At 25.4% G+C, this 26,157-nt stretch overlaps 2 protein-coding genes across 2 annotated transcripts in view; one reads left to right on the top strand and one right to left on the bottom strand.

Annotated features, from left to right (window-relative positions):
• The window catches only part of LOC107445576 (tRNA Selenocysteine associated protein), a 363,438-nt gene that overhangs the window by 129,997 nt on the left and 207,284 nt on the right, over positions 1–26,157 (top strand). The window lies entirely within an intron of this gene.
• Positions 2,405–25,517, bottom strand: LOC107445568 (zinc finger protein 239). Its single transcript, XM_071182479.1, has 5 exons — positions 25,381–25,517; positions 20,140–20,313; positions 15,071–15,346; positions 9,814–10,105; positions 2,405–6,694 (listed from the first exon to the last, which is right to left on the bottom strand). The coding sequence occupies exons 1-5, from the start codon at positions 25,397–25,399 to the stop codon at positions 6,688–6,690; spliced, it is 768 nt and encodes a 255-aa protein (XP_071038580.1). The 5' UTR covers positions 25,400–25,517; the 3' UTR covers positions 2,405–6,687.

Genomic DNA, 26,157 nt, shown 5'->3' with positions numbered 1-26,157 from the left:
CTAACTAGCATTTGTCTTAACGTGGTACGGAAAATCATGAAAACCTCCCAAAAATAACCCGACGGCAAGGGGATTCTACCCCATGATTCGTTTACTATATTTTATATCAGCACCGTCGTCGGTGCTATCTGGGAGCTGAGTTCGTCGAAGCAGGAATTCGTACCCATGTCGCCCAATTGGGAAGTGAGCGCTCCATCCCCTTAGCAACCGCGGCTTTGCCTTTTTTTTAAAAATCTAGTTCTGATCTAGTTTAGAATTTTCTTAACGTGTATGTCTCTGATAAGGCGAAGCATATGAATACCGCCAAATCCACAAGCAAGTAATGTTGATGCAATGATTAAAAAAGAATAAAATTTAAAATTCTTTAAAAATTGTATTCTTAAATTTCCTCTGCAAATTTAAGAATACAATTTAAACTTAAGAATACGATTTAAGAAAATCAATCTTATAAGGAAATTATCTTAAATTTCCTCTGGAAATGTATGTCTCTGATAAAGAATTAAGAAAACTCGTATAAATTATATGATTTTCACAGGCCGAAAAATACCTTAAATATTTTTAGAATAATAAATTAGATAGAGAAAAAATAAGTGAAAGTATACACATTAGGGAAAAATCACGCAACCTTAAAACGCCTANAGCAAAAAAAAAAAAAACGCTATTATAATGTAACAATGTATGATTGAAATTACCAAATCTAGTTTGATTGTGGGAGGAAAAAATTACTAAAACATCTTCAGTTTCATCAGGCATCCAAACTAGTTTTAGTGTTTAGCATCTCACGTTCCTTACTAGTGATTATCAAATATTAATTTACAACCTCTAATATTTGTATATATTTTTATATAATATTTGTATTTATTTTTAGTGTATATTTTTTTGCTACATTTTAAACAAGGATTTTAAAACAAATTCTCTTATTAATGGCTGTGATTACAAAACACTCTGAATATACTTTGCATCATCAAATTTTTAACTAAGATTATAGTTAGTAGAAATATTGTAATCACTAGCTTTTAAGATCATTAAGCAAGATCATCACTAGCTTTTAAGCTCGGAGACTCATTAATGACCATGCCAAAAAGAACTCTTAAGCTTCATTAAATTTAAAACTTTATAATAAATAATTACAGTTTAGCTGAATATTTAAATTACTCACTTAAAAATTACTGAAAAATATTAGTAAAATAAAATTAATGAAAAAAAAAATAGTGCTACCGAACTAACTTAAAATACACCATTCTTTCAATAATACTCAATCAAGATTTTTTTCTATATCTTATTAAACTCTTCAATTAAAATTACTTATTAAATTTATATTCTATTGAATTGATAATTAACTCACAAGAAATATCTGTTAAGGTAATATGACATCTAAAAGCCAGCATTTTTTATGATTTCTAAATATATCTTTAATTATCTAATATATATTTTAAGAAATTAAATATTATTCATTTAATTATCCACATTATTGGAAATAGACTATTCTAAATATCTCTTTTTATTACTCGAGTGTTTATTAAATAATATTGATTATACAGTCAGACCATTCTACACAGTGAACCATCTGCAGAACTAGAAATAAAACCACTATAAACAATGGTTCACTATATTTAAAATCTTTGAAAAATATTCAGTAATATTGTTGGAAATAGTGATTGCAATAGTATATAATTTACTTAATTCAATTACTAAATATGAAGAGCTTTTGAACAACGAAGCTTCCTTAAAACAAATTTCTTAACATAATGACGTGGTAGACTCTTTATATTTTAGATGTTCATCAACTCGCATTACTCATTTCAAATACTTTTATAATGTGACATTTTTCAAATTAATTTAAAATCATAATTATATAATTTTGAACTTATCACATAGACTTAAACATTTTGTATCATTTATTTAAATAACTACAAAAATGAAATTTAAATCCACTATAAACGAATCGCCGATTTCTCAGCTGTTCACTATAATAAAGGAAACAACTTAAGTTAAATAGTAGTTAAATCAGGACCATTAAAAACAAAATTTGAATTTACTATAAACAAATTAGAAATTTCTAATCTGTTCAGTATATGCATAAGTAAAATATTAGTTAAGACCACTAAAAATGAAAATTGAGTTCATTTTAAACCAATTTCTCTGTTATTCACTATAAGCGCATGAAACAAAATAAGTTAAATAGTAGTTGAGACAAGATCATCAAAAACGAAATTTGAGCCCACTATGAACTAATTACCAATATCTCAAATATAAGCATGTCTAAAATATAGTACAAAAATATACACAATATTTTTATATACGTCTATTAAATAATTGACAAATGGAAAATGAATTAAATAAATTTGAGATATGAATTAAAATAACAAATAACTAATAGAAGAGAAAGGAACAAGAAGCAGAAGAGATTTTAATAATTTTTATTAAAATGCTATTAACACACACATATAATTGTCAGAAGATGATCGTCTAATACTTCGTGTTTAATGAATAAATTTCAACATTAGGTAATGCAATGATGAGTTACAATGTTTTTACAAAATATGATATAAATGATGCTAAACAATGAATTTACTTTTTAATTGCTTAAGTATAAGTTTTCTTTGATTATTTGTGCAAATAACAAGTTAATGCATAGAGAAAAAGCAGACTAAATGCAAATAATTTAAACAACAACAGTTTGGAAATACAAAAAATAGCATTTATAAACAAATCAATTAAAAAAAAATACAATAATTATGATGTTACCATTCTTAAAATAATAAAATGATAACAGTATAAGTTCAGCCTAATTGCCCTTATAAAATAAACATGGAGCACTATCTACAAATGGCATGCAATAGCTTTAACCTTTTTGCTTTAACTACTGGAATTAAATTCAAATTAAGGCGGCACATGATTTTTTTTCTGCCAAATAAACTGATTTTCCTCTATGTTATTATTTAATGCAGAAACAGTGTTAGCAGGATATATTGTTCCATTAATTTATATAAATCCATCCATGTAACTAAACAATTAAAGGGTTATAGCTTTAAACAAAAAAGCAAATGATATTAATAAAGGACTTATAATAAGCAATCAACTAATTATTCTTTTCTTAATCAAAATTCACTCTGTTCTATATACAGTGAAACCTCCAAGAAAGACCATCTCTATTTACGACCACTTTTGGAAGGCACACACTTTACGTTCAAGAAAAACTTCAGGGAGTGACCATCAACACATCTCCTAATGATTGAGCAAAAGTCTACGGATAGTCTAAAACTCTACGGAATCAAATACGGATAAGGTACAAAATAAATAAGTAGATTAAAATGTATTTAAATATTTGTGTCAGGCTCTTATTTAGACAATTTTTTTTTCCTTTTTTTTGTTGGACGATCTCTGAAAGAGACTACAACCTCATGTTGCAGTCACAGTGTACTAGAGACGATGCTATCAATGATTTATTTTTAGAGTTGTAAGTTAATTAGAAAAAAACTAAACAACTCAAATAAACAAACTTCTTCAACTTTTAAAGATAACTAATTTTTGATATAAAATTAAAATGCAAACTGAAGCAAAAACATAATTGCTTATTTATTTAAAATAACTTTATCATTCATAATTTGAACATTTGTTTTTAAATATAATTATATCAGTGAGGATAGTTTTTATTGATAATAAATTTTATTCATCAATCCGGTTTTCAGATGCCGACACAAGTGGAATTTCCGCATCAAGAAAATGACACTGACTAAAATTAAAATTCTTCGTAAAAAATCATGCACCTTCCATAACATTTTGAACCCCTAAGAATGAACAAACTCCATTAACGACCGTTTTACAGTGGAATAGAGAGTGGTTGCTCCAGTGAGGTTTCACTGTATAACAATCTTTTAAGTGAATTTTCAAAACTGCTACCACAACAATTGAATATAGCAACAGCAATGAAGTTATTAAAAAACTAAGAAATTAGATTAAAAATCAATTATTCACAGAAAAAGAGCTAATAAGCAACTCAAAGGAACCCCAAGAAAAGATATTAAATAAGGAGAAATACAATGACATTTACACAATTATTAAGTAAAATAAACAGATAAGGAAACTACTTAAAATTCACAATTTTTAGAAAGGTATTTTAAAACATCTTCATAAAAAGATTCTTAATATGTATATTGAAAGTGTTTAGATAACTAATTGTTTAAATAATAGTACTGCAGAACAAAAATAGTAGTAAATAAAATGTCAAGTATGATAATTACTATTTTTTTTAATATAAATTAAATGCATACAGAAAAAAAAATTTAATTATTTAAAAAAAAACTATTGCAAACATACCAATTTGTTATTATTACACTCAATATATATTATATTGTAACTTATGAAGAACTATCAATATATCATAATGAATGAAAAAAAGAATCAATATTATAATAATTTTATATTTTGATATTAACAAGACATGGGAACTGTTTATATTTCTGAGACAAAAAATAAAAAGTAATAAAAACCAAACTGAAATTTTTTTATCCCTAAACATGATTAAACATTAATTAAATAAAAAATTGCCTTTCGTCAAAAAAAAAATAAAATAAAATTCTACTAGTCAATTATTAACAGTAATTCTAATTGAAAAGCCTGAGGCAAAACAATAAGGCATATTTTCAAATGATTCAGGCTTTTTTTTTTTTTTTGGCAAAAAACACCACAATTTGATAGTATACTTGTGTTGCCCTTAAGTAGAAATTCTGAAAACTTAAAATTACCTACATACAAACAATAGCAGCAAAGATGCAATTATATGATGTAAAAATATCAACTTTGGAGAGGTTTAGCTCTCCAATACAGTGACAGCTGGTTTATGCACTAGTTAATCACACTTCATAATTTACTGCAAGTGAGATAAGTACTGCCTGTGAGTTTGCGAGTCAGAAATGTCCAGGGAAAGTTTTACAATTATTTTCTAAAAAACAGCAAGTTCTCAGGTGACAGAAAGAATTCTTTTTTCCACATACTCTTTAATGGCTAAATATTTTTTATCAATGTTTAAATTCTAAGTTCTCTATTAAACAGCAAAGTTTTTCTTTTACTAGAATTAAGAATCAACGAGGTCATCTTTATTCGTGTACTTTAATTTGTAATCAACTTTAATTAGTGTACATGAACTTATTAATACAAATTATATTAAAATTTATTAAACAATAACACCAATTTCAATTGTACTTTCTGATTGAAAATTAAACTTAATAAATTTACTTTTCAATGAATTCTATAGTATATCAGCTGTTTATTCGAATCAAAATCTCAGGTATTGATGTGCAACAAATGCAATATCCAGATATTGTATATTGCATAAAGCCTTTCAATCAATCTAAATAATTGCTTATTAACTTTTTTTTTAAAAATTTTCTCATTAAATATTCATATAATTGATAAGTGTTAATTTAAGCAGTTTCCTAATGCACAGTGTGTAAAAAATAAATGGACCAAACTGAATAACTTTTGATTAAAGAATAGGATTTTCACATTCTTGGACTCAATCTTAATGGTTTAAGAGTAAACTCAAATTTGCAAATTAATTTATCCAAAAAAAAATTTATTAAAAAAATTTTTTTTTCCCAAAGATAATTCCAAGCTATAAATAACTTTCAGCAAATATTTTTGTTATTTTATTTACTAATAGTAAAAAAAATGTGAAATTCTGAGGTAAAAATTTTTTACGTCGTTTTAAAGAATGTGGCAAAATACAAAATTTGAGCAAAATCAGTTGAATAGTTCCTAAGAAAATGAAATTTAAATATACGACTTTTTACAAATTCTATTCTCAGGATCAATTCCGATTCTGCTCCAACTTTGTATCTTGCCATATAAAATTACATTCGTTAAAATAACACAAAAAATTTTATACCTTGCAATTTAAAAAAATTTTCAACTATTACTAAACGAAATAAATATATATATTTACTAAAAGCTATTTTTGCCTTTGGATAAATGAAATTTATAAATGAGTGAAAAAAATTTTCAATTCACTTAAAAAGTTCTTGAAATGTGGCAAAAAAATGAAATATCAAGGGTAGATGATAATCACTATTATAATCTTAACTTTAAAACACTCTCTTGACCAAACTATTGGAACCATACGTCCTGGATCAAACCTACTGTATTTTGGGGGTCAAAAATACTAATCTGTCGGAAAAAAAATATATGTTTATCCACAGAAAATATGTTTTTGTATCTTATTTCGTAACTTAAAATACTGTCTGCATTCATTAATTAACATATTTCACTCCCGCAATAAGCATAGGTCACTTCCACAAACTATTAAGATTGAGTTCTAGATCTGATCATTAAATCAAAATGGTCCGTTTCTGTTTTTTTAGTGCTTTACACACATACATGTTTAAAATGAAGTAAGAAAAAAAATGTTTGATTATAAGTGAAATATCAAAGACATACAACACTACTATCTAATATGCAAAACAAGGAAACAGATATCATCTACAATGGCTTAGAAGGTGCATTTTTACACTATATCTTCGTGTAAATCTCTTTCCACACATATTGCATGAAAAGGGTTTTTCCCCCGTATGACTTCTCATATGAGTCTTTAAAGTGCCTTTTTGTGTAAATCTTCTATGGCAATATTGACAACTAAAGGGTCGTTGAACTTCATCAGGGACAGTAAATTGCTCCACGATTTTTATATTAATTCCTGCAAAAGAACAATAAGAAATTATAAAATGCTAATTTTAAAATTCTAAGTCTATCATGATTGTAGTTTTTTTTAAATCCCATTACAATTTTATAAAGGTATAACTATAAAGAAAACTTTCAGTAAAATGCAGTTTATAAAGACATTTTCTTGAAAATGTGCAGATAATATTGCTAAGTACTGATTTATCAGCAAATATTTAGTGTTTTTTTAAAAAAGGAAAAGTTAGACCTAATAATAAAAACATTCTTGAATTTTCACAAAACAATCTGTATGAAATATATATATATATATCTTGGAATAATACAAAACAGCAAGTGAGAAAAAACACCTAATTTTTAAAAATCTTGATTTTATAAAATTACTTTGATGTGAGGGACTTACAAATGTTCAATGGTTCATTAAAAAAAAACTACACATATTGAATTTTTTTTCAAAACTAATGTATCTTATATAGACACCACAATTACCCTTATTTATTTCACTCCTCACAATGAGACAATAGAAAACAGCTCTTGGCTCCTTTTTCTATTGTCGCTTTTTGTCTTTAATACAAATAAGAATTTCAAGAGTGATTTTTGAATGTACTCGTAACATTGTTAAGAATAATTATATTAAATTGTGAAGAGGAATTTAAGAACAACAACTTTGAATTAAAGAAAAGCAAAATTCATTAATACATAGTTCAAAGTTATTTTTGAGTAAAAATTTAACACCTGGTCAAACTAAAATATTTAGATTAGAAATAAAAGAGCTAATAGGAAATACTAGAAATGAAAAAGAATGATTTAAAAAAAAATTGCTTCAAGATAGAGCAAATTTTTTTTCCATTAAAGAAAAAATTATCTGCTTTGGATAAGTGAGTTTTATAGCTGTGTGCAAAAAAAATAAATAAATAAATTGAATCAGTCTACCTTCTTGAATAAATTATTGAGGTCACACATCCCAAATACAGCTAGCCTATTTTTAACGAACATAAATAGAAATCTGCCGGAAAAAGATATGTTTATTCGATACTAAAAAAGGTGTTTCTATGTCACCTTTCATAACTTAATTCATAGTAACTAATTAATTTTAACTAATAAATACTGATAACTAATTAATTAGCATGTCAGAGAATGGCTCTAAAAACCATAAAACTATCTTAATTGAAACTTAAAATGAAAATCTGATTATTAGGTTGAAAGTATTTCAGGAAGTAGCATTTTTTTTATTTTACACACTCCACATCAGTATTTTAACAGATAATCTCATTCCAGCTGGGGAAATTTTTTTTAACAGCTTTCAGCACAGCTAAACAGTTTTTTCACCATATGTAGTTCAATGAAGCAATAGTAGAAACTTCCTATGCTTTATTTCAAAATGGAAATCTTTGCAAAATTTTTAGCGGGACTTATAACAGTTCAAAAATGACATGTGTACCTTAACAATCAACAACATACCAATTTCAGGGAATATATAATTAAAAATAATTGAAAAATATATAAACTATTGTTTAGAAAACTGGTTTAACATAAATTTTAAAATATGTGAAAAATGTGATAAAAAAACAGCAACTCATTTTAATTATTTAAATGAGCATTTTGGGAAATAAAATAATAAATCAGCAAAAGGAAAGTCTTTTTATACCAGAAAACAATTTTAATAACTTCCTCTCTATAAAATATAATTTATTTAAATGTTCAACATTAAAGCATTGTGATAGGTTAATGAATTTTTCATTTAATAATCTGCATAAAATTATTTTGAAATATTTAGAAACGTAACATAAGGTTCATATCCATCATTAAAGACTGCTAAAAGATCGAAAAGTTGCAAGAGATTTTTTTTCCAACATTTGAACATTCTTCAATTGTACAAAAAATATTCATAATGAATAAATTTAGGAAAAAGAAGAGTAAAAGTATCAATTTGAAATGTATTTAGTAATAAAATAAAAAGCATGCAACAATCACTTAAAAAAATAAGTCAGAATATAAAAAACATATGTCTGACAATAACAAAATAGGAAGAAACTTGTAGATAGATTGACACAAGTGATATATTAAAAAAAAAAAAAAAAGGAAAATTAAAGGAAAGAAACAGTTTAATGAATAGTTATTAAAGTGTACTGATTAGTACAACTAAGAGGTAGCTATGATAACAGACAAAATTTATAAATAAAACCCAAGTTGTATAGTAGCAACTTTAAAATTTGAGGTGAACTGTAAAAAACAATTTCTTTTTAAAAAAAATCGAGGAATGGGTTGGAATTTAAAATTGGTAAAAAGCATAGTCATTCAATGTGCAAGGAGAAAGTATGAAACCAGTTTTTGAGTTCCAAATTAGAACTTAAGAATAGTTCACATTTATTAGATAATTTAGAAACAGTTTTAATGGAATTATTTATAGCTAAAATAATAAATAAAATGGTTCTATTTAAATAATTGATCATAATAAAAAAATATTACATAGAAACTATTCTTTTCTAATTTCCATTAATGGAAGAAAAAAAACTTATTATTTACCGTATAATTTTGAAATGTTTAATAATTTCTAATACAAAATTACCTTAATATACCCTATTACAAGAAAAACAGCTAATTTTATTGTATGTATAGATATTTTTACGGAAAATCTGAACTATTTAAGCAATTTTTGGTTATAAAATAACGTTGAACTGAATTACAATAAAAAAATTTTGAATGATAAATTACTTATACAATGATTTAATTTTTGAAGTAATTGACTGTCTAAAATTTTAAAACTTATTCATAAAACCTGAATTATTTTTTTTAAAAAAATGATAATTTGTGCAGAAAAAATATACACATTACGTTTTAATGCAATTAAAAAAATAAAATTTTTACAAAACAAATTGCCAATAAAAAAATTATATATAGGGTGTATGCTTTGTTTTATGTGTCAAATAATGTGCAAAATAAATAATGAAATAAAAATTATTAAATTGCATAGTTGTACAAAAAGAAAATATTCAAAATCTACCTTAAACATATTTTAAAAAAATTAAATATGATTGGGAAATTAATTTTTTTTCTTCACAAAAAAAATATTTTAAGAAATTATTTTATTACATAAAAATTAACATTCACTTATGCTATTTCATAGAAGGTTATTACATGGGGGATATTTTCTTGTGAATCATTGAATGAATCTTCATGTTCGACTTATGAGAAAATTTCTTTCCACATTCAGGACACTCGAAAGGTCGCTCTCCAGTATGAATTCGCATGTGAACGGTCAAGTTTCCCCTTTGACTGAATCCTTTTTGACATATTGTGCATATATATTGGCCATCCCTACGATGCTCGCACATGTGTGCTCGAAATTCCGCAACAGATGCTGCAGTGAAGGAGCAGTGTAAACACAAATGAAGTTGATCACTTACAGTTGTTGTAATTATTTCAATTCCTGAAAAAGCATTAAAGAAAAAAATAAAATAAACTATTATAAGCAAAGCATATGCAATAATAATTACACAAAAATGTTTTTGATAACATCAAAAAGCACTTTCTTTTACAAATAGTTTTTTTTGTTAGTTTGAAATTATTTTTTAGATTTCTATAAGTGGGTGAAGAATTAATTCATTATTTAAAAAAATATGAGTAAAAAAATAAAAATGCTCTCTTTTAATAATAATATCAGTTAAGAAAAACATAATTTAAAAAAAATGACAATGATTTCTAGTTTTTTTCTTTTTTTTTTTTACAATTTTTAATAAATTCTAGTACAGATATTCAAAACCATTACATTTAGAATTTAATATGTTCTAAAGCTCTTTTAAAATAAAAAGAAGAAATACTTAATCCTAAAAAATATTAGAACGTTAAACAAAAAGGGTAAAGACATTTTTATACATATATTTTTTTTAATGGTAGATAAAACTTAAAACAGTGTTTTAAAACTATATGTAGCATTAAAACTTTTGAATAAATACAGAAATTATTTTGAATTTGTACAATGCTGTCAAAGAATTTAACACATAATGAGAATCTAATTCTAATTTCGTCTCTCTTTTTTTTTTGTCATTATAAAATTAAAGTTAGTAACCATATCAAGTGTCAAGCTAGAATGAAATTTGAAAAAAATATATATATTTATTCAAAATACTTTGGAGAATTTCCAGCACACAAAATAAAAAAGGGAGGGGGGAAAAAAGGATCAAAACAAGAAAAAAATGGAAATTTTAAACTCCTCAAAAAATCTTATGAAAAAAAAATTTCGTTTCTATATCCAAGAAATATCATTTGTAAAATATTTTGGAGAAATTCCTAAAGAAATAATGACACAAAATACACAGAAAAAAAAATCTAACTTAAAAAGAAAAAAAATTCTAACTTAAACTTTATATTATTATTAATATTTTTAACATTTCTTTCATATTGTATAAAGAAAGCGTAAAGGGAGCAAGTAGTTTAAAATAAATATATTTAATTAATTTGTGTCACGATAATAATTTTGCATATGCAATCCATAAACATGCATCTTGAAGTGTAGTCTCCTTTCCCTGGGTTAAGAGGCACAATAAATCAATTTATGAACACCTAACAAAAATATTTAATAATTAGTTTTCAAAACACAAAAAGCCATAGACATAATTATAAAAATAAGTCACTTTAATGTCACAGATACATATAAAAAAATATCAACTTTAAATGGGATTCAAAAAAATAGCTTTTACTCCCATAAACTTAATGATACAATTTGATTACAAGCAGTTCCAATGTAACAGGCAACACAGTTTCAAGTAAAAAATAGATAATAAATATGAAACAAGTTTAAAATAACACAATGTATAACTTTAAACTACTAAACAATATATAAATTACAGGCAATCACAAAAAGTTCTGTTCAGGAACTAAACATCCAACATTACCCTCAGTTGTAAGAAATATAATAATAATGACCTAAACATAGAGCTCACATTGGCTAAATAATGAATATAAAATATCGGGTGAATCGGACAATTCTATTTAGGGTCAATATTGGTTGTAAAGTGGCTGTAAAATATCAGGTGAATCGGACAATTCTAAAAAGGTCCAATATCAGAAAAATAATGGTCCTTTGAACCCTTATTAAGCCAAGATTCATGAATAGTATTCCAATGAGGACCCAAGTTATTTTGCTGCTAAGGTTCATTTAGAATATTTGAATGTACTGTAAATTAAAATAACTAATTATGCATGAAAACAAATAACTAACGAGTTTAATGGATAAAATTTAAGTTCATTCATTTTGTAAGAGAATCATAAAAAAGAATTGAAAGCATTTTTTTTTAAAATTTACAGGGAATGCATCATAACTAAAATGTCTTAAGCTTTGCAAGCTAATAAAAACGCTCTTTTTACATAATATATTTTCCTAAATTTAAGTTGTTTCTAACACATAGCCAGAAAATTAATGCATTTTTTTTTTCTCATAACAGTAGATTGACATATTAGCAAAAGGAAAAAATACAGGACCAAAATTTAACTAAAATTAGTAATTGTAGTAACAGAAACTATAAAATTTTTATTAGCAATTTTAAAATGTATTATTTTAAACAGGAAAAATATCTAGCTCTAGCATAAATTATAATATCTGTGTCATTGTAATCAAAGTAATGAAAAGAAAACCTATTAAATTGAAGACATCATATTATATAAAACTCAATTCTTCAAAAATTTAAATCATCATTATAGTACTTATTTTAATTTCACTGACTTAATTTCATAAAAATTTAAAGCACTTGCCAAATACAAATATGTTAATTGCAGTCAGTTTAACACATTACCTACTTAATAAACATAAAAATTGGTACACAACAGCAAATTACTATAATAAAACAACTATTAAAAAGTTCTTACTACATACAGCACAAAATTTATTAAAGTAGTTCAGAATTCAAAACTTAATTTCCCTATTATATTTCAGCCAAGATGAAACCTTAAACTAAAACCATATTTTTTATAATCCTGAAACCTTTAAACCAAAAAAAAGGGGAAAAAAAGGGGGAGCGAATAGCATTTAACAGAGATAAAATAAAAGGTGCGTCAAGCAAAAGAGTCACATAAATATTCTTTTTATCTACAGCAAGAAAAACAATAAAGAAGTCTGAAGCAAGAAAATGCGAAAAAGGCTTCTTTTGAAAGACTTAGTCAGCAGCGGAGCAAGTTGCTGACAAATCATGTCAAGCAATTGCTCTTTCACAATAGTCTTTTTCTTTGTGATCAGTGTAACAGGGTGAGTAGCCAGATTGTTCAACAAAAAATAAGCACCTTTTAAGCACTCAAAAAATATTTTTAATCACTTTTTTAAAAAAAAATCATAATTAGGATCTGTGCAGTAATAAAAATAATTTTTTTCTTTGTCTAAAGTTCTTACTTTATAAATATAAAACCAATAAAATTCATAAACATTTTCATAAACTTTGCATAATCATGATAATAAGTAGTTTCTGATAAATATTGCAGAGAAAATTGCAAAAATCATGATTATTTATTTTTTTTGTAATTTAGAACGACAATTGATACAGTAAAGAAAAAATCTCTTTTTAAAAGATAGAAAATTATACACATTTTACAAACTCTGAATAAAAAAAAGGCACCTTTAAGGGGCTTTAAAAAAAAGAAATCAGAAATAAGCACTTTTTAAAAACGCTATGCACCCTGGGTAAAGTCGTTAATAAATGCAGAGGCTACTTATGCATACCAAATCGCAGAAAAGCAGTCTTCTTTTATTAAAAATTTGAAGAATAGGAGAAGGGAATTAATTAAAACCCAAGCTCAAGATACACTAGTGACACAGTATAATCCAAAAATCAACAATTAAATCCCAAACCCTGACTTATCAACAGGGTTTGGGGCCCTGCGCCTCGAGCATGTGTTAAATTTCATGGATAAACTGTTGAGATAATTTCTTGACTCTATTAAAATTACAGTACAAACCTTTTTATCAGCTTTAAGAAGGATTTAACTCACTAGATAAATGTGAAAAGAACTTTGTCTTTTTACTAAATCAAATCTTTATGTTTAAGGAAGTCAACTAGGTAGCATCGTAAATATTAGGAAGAATTCATATATATATAACATAATTATCTAATATAATTATCATAATTATCTATATAACATAATTATCTATCTTAGAAACAAAAAATGAACCTCTAAAAATATAGAAACGGATTATCTAATTGCTTACTGTGTCTTTTTTTCCCCTTCTTGATCAGATAATGGTTGCATTTGGATTTATACAAGATTTACAAAAAACTATCATAAATATATGACTTCTTAAATAAAACATTTATTTAATTGGAGGAATAAAAATAAAAAACAAGTAATTACAAAATTGTACTTATTACTAGTAATTTAAAAATAATAAACTCCTTTCCATTGAGGACACAATTAAAATATCAGTTTGCTACTTAAAGGAAAATTAAAGCTCGTTTTTATTACTATATACATATTCCTTAAGACTTTGTTTCAAAACAAAACTCAGTGGCACCAAAGCCCATGGAAATCCAAGGCAAACTGTGCCCATCCCAATAATCTTGACCTTGGGCTCTGCAGTGCATGAGAAGCTGTTTCGATTGGGTGGTTAGCTGAACACGGAACCCCCGACTAAGCATGTGTTGTATTCATTTTATCGATCTATTGAGGGAATGAAAGGCTGAGTACGTTCTAAGGATAGAGCCCCAGAATACTTTGCTTCTAACAAATATAAAAATGTTTGTTTAAATTGCTAAAGAAACAATTTATTTTCAATATTACAACTTTTTTTTAAAATTTATTATTTTTACACTTACAACTATACAGCATAATTTTCAAACCATTAGCATTTGAATAAAAAAAAATCTAATAAAATGGTGAAATTAAATAAAATAAAAACTACTATTTTTTCTATTTTAAACTACTTTTTAATAGCATAATTCATAACAATATGGCATTTTCAATTTTAGTTACACACATATAGATATTGCACTGCGTATTTTGAAGAATAATCAAGCTTTAAAAACCACTCAGTATAAAAATATATTAGCTATTTAAGCGTCAACAACAATGAAATTCTTTCATCAAAACTTTTTTTTAAAGAATTCTGAACAATACAATAAAAACTTAATATGACAAAAGGGAAAACTAATATTTTTCTCATGATGAATAAAAATAAGGCAACTGAGAGATCAGGATATTTAGCAGAATAAAAATATAAAAATTTTATCAAAAAAAATAGTGTAGTAGGAAAATAAACCTTACCGTAAACTAATAATTTAATTTAGCTATATAACACTTAAAAATATACAATTTAAAGACAAAATACTTCATCAGCCAAAGCACATTAATTAGTTGCCATCGTCCTGATTTTAAATTAAAAATCAGGAATTTTAAATACGAAATCACCTACTATGTGTCATAAAATGAACTTTCATACTGTATTTCCTAGTAAATTTTTTCCCACACAAACCACAAGAAAATGGTCTTTCCCCCGTATGCATCCTTAAATGAGTTTTCAGATTTCCTTTCAAAGCAAAGCTTTTATGACAAACTTGACAGCTGAAAGGCCGGACTTCATCGTGAACACGCATGTGTCTTCTGAGAGACGCCAAAGTTGGACGAGGATAAGAACAAATTGAGCAGATGTAAGCTGATTTTTCTTCATTTAGACCAAAGTAATCCAAACCTTTTAAAAAGATTTTCTCATTAGCAAGCATGCAATACAAAACATACACAATGGTATCAATGAATCTAATACAGAATAACAATCAAAGAAACTAACACAATATATATTTTTTAAGCATTGTACGAGCGAAAATATTAAAATTTTTGCATTTTTTAAACAAATTCTTTATTTCCAAATACCTATTTGTTATTTCTTTTTCCTATGTATTAAAAATGGTTTAGAAAATTTTAATCAAAATTTCATATTCAATAACATTTTTTCTTCTAATGGCAATTGAAAAACACTTATTTTATATAACATCTAGTGACACCTACTAATCTTCAGAATGAAAATCTTGAGAAGAATTTTTGTACTAATTAAAGTGAATAATACACAGTGGAGAATAAGAAACAATAGTGAACTTGACCATTTAATAAGACAAAAAAACATAATACAATCAATTAAATCCAGATGTTTTGCAAGGCAGGGGCACATTAAAAGATTAAGTGATTATAGAAATCTAAGAATACTTTTAAATTGGAAGCCTTTGAACTTGAGACTAAGAGGAAGACATAAAAAGAGATAGTTGGACGATACCATCAAAGATCTAACCACCTTGAAGGGAAAGATGAAAGCCGAAAATAGGAAAGTCTGGAGAAAAAAAAATCAACAGGCCAAACTTCACAGCGGATTCTAGTGCCGTATAAGTAACATCTAGTGGCAAGACCAAAACTTTACAGGCAACAACCCCAAAGAGGACAGATTACTTAATATTTTGTCTCAGCGACTAGATACTTTTATTGGAAAGAATCCATACTTCTTTTCAATACTTATTTTTTTTAACAAAAAAATATCATGAATTAATTCAAAAGATATTTCTTTTTAAAGTTAAAAAAATTTGAAAGACTTTTATCTATTTGATGATAGAGTAAAGCATAAAACTTCACAATCCTCAGTATTTATTCATATCTTTTACCCTGTTTTTAACAATTGTATGCTTTATATTGTGTTATTTTCTTAGACATCCATAAACAAATATTTGAATAATTTCACCAAATCAAATTAAACTACATTTTTTAACAGCTATTAAAATACAATAGCTCTAAAATACACTCTTTCATTTAGTTTTATCCTTTCATTTCATAGGGAAGATTAAATGTTTAACATTTAATCTAATAATATTAAAGTTATTATCGAGTTAAATATTTTACATTTTAGTTACATCGAAGATAAAAAAAAAAGTAAATCTGGCTGAATTACCAACATGTTTTTCTTAGAAATATCCAAATGAACACTTCATAACACCTGATAAAGCTTCATGAAAAACATCAGGCATGATAAGTGCTAATAGGTAAGATTTTACATTTATAAAATGTGAAATATAACCAACAATTTTGCACAAAAAGGTAGAGAAAATGTTAAAATTTTTGCACACAATAAATTAATTTCACTTTTGCATTTTAATTTAATAAATACTAACTAACATATTTTTTAGAATATTCCAATATCTATGAAATGAAGGATAAAACAATAAATGAAAAAATATATATATTGCAGATTAATATTTTTATAATAATATTACTAATATAAACTAAAAATGGTAACATATATGCATAATAATAAATACTTCACTCATTATATTTTTAATAATTTAAAATAATGTTAAAGATGTTGATAAATAATAAAACAGATAAAGCAAAAATAAATTATAAGTATACAAACCAAAAAGTTTTGTATCAAAAAGTTAAAAAATTGTCACATCCTAATTATGAAATCAACCAAATTGATAACAGGTATTATACCAAATAACTTATCTTCTGTGAAATTAGTTTCTTTTTTTTTTTCATTTTTAAACAATTACTTATGTAAATAAAAAATTAAATAGAAAAGGAAAAAATATAAATTAAAAAAAAATTGAGTAAAACTAAAGTATTTGACCATATTTTTATTAAGATATCATAATACAGAATTTTTCTGAAAAATTTAATTGTTTTCCTAATTTAATCTCCTAAACTGTTAAAGTATTTCTATGTTATTGGTTATTGCATAAAATGGTAAAATTATATAAAATGATTGAAATTTAATATAACTTTTATTTACTTAGCATAATTGAACTAGATACAAGCATATGCATACAAGTATCATCAGACCTGCACCAGATAATTAAAACATTTCATTTACTTCACACTATATTTCATCAAAAATGAATGAAGTTATAAAAAATAGCAATAGTTTAAATGATTATAACTCTAAATTCTTCTTTAAATTAAAACATATTAGAATTAATATAATAACAGCAGTTTATTTCAGTAAAATGTTTCACAAATAAATAAAATTCTATGTAATTTATATAATTGAATATTAGAACTGAATTATTGTTGATAACTATATTTTTTCATACTAGAAATCACTACAAGTTTAATAATCCTTATATAGATGTAACATGAGTTGAATAGTTGTGGTGTAAATGGATTTATAAGCAATTTTTTGCACTTTCAAAACTTGTTAGTCGAAAGAAACAACTTTAGTTAAACAATCTGGAATCATAATCATCAAATTATTATCAATTTAACAACTCTGACAACCAATACTTTGGACAAATCTTACAATTTTATTGAAAGTGCTTGATAAAAAGCGGATTTAGCACAAATTATTGAAAATTGTTGGTTCTGTAAATAATTTAAAGCACAGAATCAAATGAATCTGAATGTAAAAAAAATTCAACAAGTGATTTTGGGCTGCTTTTAAAGTAAATAAGGTGAATAATAGCAGCACTATAAATACTAACATGTTAGCCATTTATGTAATAACTGCCGCTAAATAAAAATATGTAACTTGCTTATCAAATATAATTTTACATAGCTACCAATTTTTTTACTAAATCTCTTTTATATTATTTTTTTAACTGAAACTAAAAGAAACATTAACTATCTATGGTAATATAGAAAATAAAGGTCAGGCTAGTAAAACTAATAATAAAAAAACCCTAATTACTTTAATATTAAATTTATGATGAAATAAATTTATATAATTTTTTAAGTTCTAGCTCTTTGTATATTTAACACTATGAAAACATTCAACTTTTACTTTTTCCTGCCTATGTATTTTTTAAGTTATGTATTTTTTAAGGAAGAGCTGAACACTGCCTTGTAATTTATGTTCTTTACTACATGATGTACATAAATAAAAACTAAAATTATTCATATTTTTGCAAAACCAAGTTTTACTTAAAGAAATTAAAAGTCAAACTTCTGCAACTTAAAAATATCTTTTAAATCATAGTGTCATTATATAACTTGTAGTAGGTAGTGACTGTTTTTTGTCACTTTAGCTGTAATAATTATTATTGTATTTTGCTGCAGTATTAGACATCTGATATTACCATAAGTAATCAAATTATTTAGCTCTTCCTTGTGACAGTTACATTAATATAGTTATACAACTCTTGAGGCATTCACTCAAAATGAAAAATAAAGTTAAGTCAAAATCACCATAAAAGGTAAATCAGACTAAAATATATTTCAAAAGACAAAACAAAATCTTTAAAACTTCATACATTAATAGCTTTAACAATAATTTTAACATTTCATATTAGGAATTTCTAAATAATAATATTAAATTTTTATGATAAAAAAAACAGTATGAAGTTTTTGAAAACAAAAAAGATTAATGATTATAACACTAAATAATCCATGTTATAGCCTTAATTCAATTTCAGTACATTACAGTAGAGACATTGTAGTCTAAGGAGGTATGCTTTGGGAGAAGAGTCTTTACCTAATTGATAATGAAAATTAAAATATTTGATAATATGCTTTTATAAAACTGTTAAGCCATGAAAATACACAATGCAATGTAATAAAATTAAAATGGTCAAACGTGTGATTTGTAATAAAGGGGAATATTCAATAAAATAAACATTTGGAAAAAAATTCAGTTGTTCAAGATTTGCAAAAGTAAAAATTACAAAGTATTCATTATTACGCTAGATAACGCATTTTATTACTTTTTCTGGTATACATAAAATAATGAAGGATCAGTATATATTTAAAGTGGCTTTAAATGATTGGTAATTCAAATTAAGTTTATAAAAAAAAATTCTCAAAGAAAACCTATTTAAAACTTTAAGTAATTTTAAACTAAGATTGTGATGGATCATTTTAACTCTGATTACTGCAATATTACTGAAACAAAAAAAACTATAACACTGAAACAAATTACAGATACTATTTAAAAACACATCAACTTTTTAACATCATTAAAATTTAGACAATATCAGGAGAATTTAGACACTATCTTATTCAATAAAATTAAAATAAGAAAAGACATTGCCCTTCTACTGTTAATGTAATGGAAACTTAGATTTAAATTCTTAAATTTTACACATATTGTAAATGTAAAATAATAAAATTAAATAATTTGTAATTCAAACAGTTCTTTATGATATTTAAATTTATAAAAATTGGACAGCATTTAAATGATAAAAAGATAATTTGTACAAATATGCAGACATCAGTTCTTAAGCTTATTTGGAAATTAAAATCTCAAATGTAGCAAATTTCTTAAGGAAAAAATATGAACATAGAGATTGCCTACTACTTTAACATTAGGACAAAAAAATCTTAAATCAACTTGATAAACTATTTATTTTAACAAAGCCTTTCACAATATAACATATAGAATAATTAAAACATTTCAGTTAATTTCTAGTTTATCAACAGTGAGTCATCAGTTTTATCATCAATCAAAAATTTTATCATTATGAGTTAAAACATGTATTTTCATATTAGACAAATGAGAGAATTTTTTCCCACATAATGGACAAGCAAATGGTTTTTCGCCTGTATGAACCCTTATATGAGTCTTTAAATTATCCTTTCTACTAAAATCTTTTCCACATAGTTGACAAGCAAATTTTTTCCTCAAATGAAACTGAAGATTTGACTGAACAGGAGAACACTCTGAACTAGGAGGATTAATTATGTAACCTGTATAAAAAAATTAAAAAAAAGTTACATAAAAATTTTGTTACATGATAAGGGTAAACGATGAAAAATTGAAATAATATATTTCGCAAAAAAATTTAATTTTGTTAACAATTAAATCCATCTAAGACATACAAATTCATCTAAAATTAACCAGACCATTAGACAAATTTTTAGTGCTTTGAAATGAAATTTAAAGCATTGAAAAATAAACAGAACAACTATAGTCTAAATTAAAGTGTATATTTAAATAATATTTTTAAAAAATGACATAATATATTTTAGGTTTAATGTTAAAAAAATGAGAGAAAACTTTTTTTAACTGCTGCCAGAAATCAATACAGAAAATAAAATTTTTTAACAAAAACTTTACAAATTCCAAGCAAAATTGCCTGTATTTCAAAAAACTGGGGTAATTAAGAAATGATGCAAATCGAAAGCAAATAATCAAATTCCACAGTAGCAATGTATCTAAGCAACAGCAAAATCACATTTTAGTAGTATTAAATCATCAGAATTACATTTTAGTACATCAAGTAGAGATAATAGAGCTTTTTTTTAGCAATCTCTAATCGTAAATTTTTATTTTTAATAATTGGAACTTATATTTAAATTTCTAGGGAAAACTATGACTTCAAGAAAATTTATAACTAAACATTTTTAGAAATTTTAATTTGTATTCAATTTCCTATAAAACTCAACCTGTTTTAATGATCTAAAATTGAGTTTATAAAGCAGCTATGCTTTAGTTACAAAAAATTTTTAAGGCATAACATATCATGAAATTAAAAAATTCATTATTTACAATATTCCTAAGCACTTTAAGATTATTAAAGAGGGTATTTTTCAAAAAAATTTTTATAGGGATAATTTTTATATGTATATATTTTTATAATTTTTTAGAGCAATGACATAAGGGACATATAGAATCTTAGTAGGGCAGAAGAAAAAGATTTTCTTGAATATGCAAAGAAAGAGTTAGAAGTAAAGCAGAGAGACCTTAGGACTTTGAAAAATTTTATCTAATCACTTCACTTAATCAACCAATTCTTTAGTTTTTAAATTTTTTGAAATTGTTTTAACTGTTAACAACATTAACTGTTTCAAATTGTTCAGTGGAAAAAGCAATAAGTCAAAATTGTAAAAAAATATACATAGTTTGAAGTTTATGGAAAGGCACTTTTACACACCTCATAGTACTTTTTAATACTTTTATTTCTCATTTTATATTATTATATAAGCTTTAAATTTTTTCACTTAGTCACTTTAAATTTTTTCACACCACTACTTAGTGTGTTAGTTTTGTATTGCAATCGTATAGGGCTTATTTTCTTTGGCATAATTTTTTTTTTCTCTTTTTTTGAATGTTAAGTTCATCTGTACCATCCAAAAATGTTTTACAAAATATTTTTAAAAGCGAATCTGAGATAGATGAAAAATTTTACATGTATTTTTGTTGTTTATAGAAATGAAATGGAAAAGATATTTTAAATTATAAGGGGATGCCCCTATCAGCTTAAGAAGAGGGGAGAGGCATTGTAGGTACTTCTGATGATAAGAAAAAGGATGAACAGTGTTGTTTTTGATTAATTTTCATGACAAGACCTAGAATTTACACCATTATTTTTATTTTCAAAAGCTATTTATCAAAAGCATTTATCTATTGTGCAATCATTTTTTCATTGATCCTTAACCTTTTTTTTAGTATATAAAATAACTTCAAGTAGNGTTTTTTTTTTTTTTATACCGAGGATGCATACCGATTTATTTTTTGCGTCCCAATTTTTCGATTTTATTAAAATGTTTCGATATCAAAGATTAAAAAGTCGGGAAATTTATAAACTTTCTTCAAAAATTTACGCGTCCCGCGGGACGCGTAGCGATCATCTTTTTGCGTCCGATTTCAATTTTTTGCGTATTTTACGCGCTATAGCGCATAAATGTCTTCCCTGGGGTGACACCCTGAGAGAGTATTACTAATGAATACATAATAAATTATGGCTATCATAGTTATCTTTCGACCTTAAAAAATCATAAGGGTCACTGTCGTTTTGGATGCTCAACTACATTTTGTTTTGCCGCGCAAAAAATAGGAGACTTAAAAATGTGAAGGTGTGATTATGAAAGTGCATAGAAAAATTTATATGGAGTACAATGGAATAAATAATTTAACATTTGTTAAATAGTTCGAGAATTATTAACTGTTAAACTTGCAGAAAAAATACTCAATAGGCTGCTCTACTGGTCGCTAAAAGAGAAAGGCAACCATAGAGTTAAAATTTGGCATGTTGAAAGGGCCATGTTTGCTCATAAATTTAACAAAATGTTTTTTTTTCTTTCTTAAATTCCAAATTTTTGAAAATTTATTACAATTTTAAGCCTTATTTCGTTCATTCGTCTTTTATTTTGATACTCTTTCTTTTTGCTTCGAATAATGGTTGTTGTCAAAAAGTTTAATCTGTCTCGAGATTATCCTTTTATTAGCACACTTGACTTAATGTTAAAAATGACAACAACAAAAATAGATAAATAAAATAAAAGAAATAACAGAAAATGATCAGATGTAGTTAGATATAAATCATAATATTTATATTGAAATTTTATAAAAATATAAATATTTTAAGACAGATGAAAACTGTTTGCAATTTGAACTGTTATACAATATGAGGTTATAGTTATATGGATTGTTAACAAGAAAAATTACTTTGTATTGAGCACCACATTTTATATTCCGAAGTTGAAATTTTTTTTCAAATGAAGTTGATTATTTTTTATATTTAAGTAATTATTAATTTGGTTACAGCTAACATATTAACAAAACGTTCTTAAATAAAATTATAATAATTACATCTCTTATAAGCAAATTGATCTTTTTCTTTTAAAGTATCGAACTTTAACAGAGTAGCCAAATCTTTCAACAAAAAATAAGCACCTTTTCAGTACTTTCTAAGCACTCAAAAAATATTTTTAAGCATTATATACATTAACAAAATGCAAAATAATTTTCAAAGACTTTAGATGATTATGAGAAAATAACTAGTTTCTGACAAAGAACTTTTCTTGATTATTTTAGCCGTTATAAAATAAACGAGAGATTTTTCGGTTCGATATCAGAGGGTGGAAATTGAAGTCTGAAATTGAGAATATCTTGCTAAATGTAGCAGAGTTGCACATGAGAAGTCAATAGTCTCACCGAACTCAGCTCAGTAGATGCACATACGCACTTGAAAATATTTTATCAAACATGTAAAATGATTGGCGCTTTCATACGCTATGGACTGACAGTACACCAAAATGAATTGTGAAAATGTGGAATAGAACAATGTGAAAAGCACGCTATTGCATGTGGCGAAAATCGACATGGTAACGAAAAAAAATCTCAATTTTGAAAAGGGAAAAACTAAGCACTTTTTAAAAACACCCAATAAATAAAGCACCTTTAAGGGCTTTCAAATAATGAAAATAAGCACCTTTAAGCACTTTTTTTAAATGCTACCCACCATGTTTAAGGAAAAAACAAACACAGATCAATGAAAGGCCATCATGGCATTTGACAAACGGAGTGAACAAGCAGACCCTCTTTAGTACAGATAAAAATACATATGGATTAAATGTTATAAATTCTTTCCACACACTTCAAATTAATACTTAAATAAAAATAAATTTTTAAAAATATCTAGTTAAATTAAAATAATTGTTTAATTACATTAAGTTTGCACCTGAACTGTTCATTAAATTGATATTACTTTTGAAGGGAACAACACACCACCACTTGGTGTGTTAGTTTTGTATTGCAATCACCTAGGGCTTATTTTCCTTGGCATAATTTCTCCCCCTTTTTTTAACGTTAAGTTCACCTTCAACTTCTAAAAATAATGTTTTACAAAATATTTTAAAAGCCAATCTAATTGAGAAAAATCAAAAATTTCATATGTATTTTTGTTGTTTATAGAAATGAAATGGAAAAGATATTTTAAATTATAAAGGGATGCCCCTATCAGCCTTAGGAGAGCCATAGTTGGTACTTCTGATAAGAAAAAGGATATGCCGTGTTGTTTTTGATTAATTTTCACAAGGCCTAAAATTTACACCAATATTTTCATTTTCAAAAGCTGTATTTATCTATTGTGCAATCATTTTTTCATTGATCTTTAACCTTTTTTTCCAGTATTTAGAATAACTTCAAGTAGAAAATAAATACTTTCAAAAAGCAGAGAGGTAAATTGATGTTAAAACAAATAAATAGCTCAAATAACTGATATAAAATTCAAAAGCTATTAACTTATTTATTTCAGTTCTAAGTTTAAATTAAATTTTTCAACCTGCTTTAATTTTTCAACCAGAAGTTAAAATTTAAACTTCTCCAATACAGTTAGATAAATTTACAAAATTTCTAGTATGTTAGAAGTTTACCTAACAAGATATGAAACCTGGAATTTGATTCCCACAAGAGAACTTAAGAGTTTATCTCACACAAATTTTGATTCTTATTACACACATATACATTTAGCAATAATGTCCAGGTTTCCATTAGGTATATTTTTAACACTTTGACTTATTGTCAGTTGAGTACAGCAATATAAAATAGCAGAAACAGTCGCATTAATTATTTTTTGTTAATTAAACGATCTTGTTCATTTTACCTTAAAAGCGAAAATAAAAGTTATCATTGCGGCCGAAGAGAAGTATCAAAACTTCCTGGCATGGGCTATAGAATGGATCAAAAGATAACGTTAATGGCCTGAATTGGAAATAAAGGAAGATTTTCCACAATACGCAATTTTTCGAAGCTTATAAATTGTTATTAATGCTTTCAAATTATATAAATAAGGAGAAAGAAGTTTTTCATGTCATCAATTAAATGGGAAAATAATCAATAATACTAATGAAAACTAAACAGTTGAATGCGAAAAGTCGTTAAGAGTATAATTATGTAAAAGTATTGCATAAAGTTGCGTCAAGCATATACAAATAGAAGAAATAATATTTATAAAAAATTAAATTTTTTAATTTTATAGGAAAAAGATGTAAAAAAAACAGCAACAAAAATAAATGGTTAAGATTCAGTACAGCACACTTGTAACACCATTATGCCTGAACAAAAATATTATTAAAGCAACTGTAAAGAAATGATTATCTTATAAACAAATAGTAAATATATAACACCGTAACAATATTAATGAACACAAAACTCAATTTTTCTATTTTAAATCTCATAATATAACAATCATCAAAATCAACATCAATCATTAGGTAAATGATAAAATTGGAAGTTGAGATGTAATTTAGCTGACGATCTACGCCGCAAGACTTTTAAGGTAGCAGCCAATCGTAATTCGAGTTTTTTTTTTCCATTGTCAAATATTATTTTTTTATCTCATTATATTTTCTTTGTTTAAATCAATTATCAATATCAATGGATCATAAATGATTGAAATGACTTAAAAAGAAAATTAAGAGCATGTGGAGATGCAAAATGGAATCAAATAGTAAACAATTGGACAAATAATAAATAAATAAGAATGTCTTTAGCCAATAAATGTTATCTATTCGTTGATCCATTAAAATTTAGAATTGGAAAATTAAAATTCATTTAGGAACTATATTAATCACTTCATTCTTTATTTATATTTCGGGAAACAATAGAATATTTATGTATATTCCATTGATTTCTGCAAGGATGGGCATCTTGCTTGCTAGCTTCTGTAGCATCTGATCATAAAATTTTCAAAACAGAACTCCTGCAGCTTATGCTTTGTTCCTTGATATCATCACTCGTATTATATAATAATAATAATTGACTGTTAAATATAATTAGAATTTTTTATCGCAAATTGTGTTTACGAT

The sequence above is a fragment of the Parasteatoda tepidariorum genome, chromosome 6, assembly GCF_043381705.1.
Source record: "Parasteatoda tepidariorum isolate YZ-2023 chromosome 6, CAS_Ptep_4.0, whole genome shotgun sequence".
NCBI classification, from domain to species: Eukaryota; Metazoa; Arthropoda; class Arachnida; order Araneae; family Theridiidae; genus Parasteatoda; species Parasteatoda tepidariorum.
This window is presented reverse-complemented; position numbering and strand designations above follow the sequence as displayed.

Bases quoted from the DNA above. Each gene is read 5' to 3' on its own strand.
- LOC107445568 (XM_071182479.1), bottom strand. The intron at 15,347-20,139 runs GTGGGAAAAAAT...TCTTTTTAAAAG, and splicing joins ACCATTTGCTTGTCCATTAT to GTTTGGATTACTTTGGTCTA. The intron at 10,106-15,070 runs GTAGGTGATTTC...ATGCTTTTTCAG, and splicing joins AGTTCATTTTATGACACATA to GAATTGAAATAATTACAACA.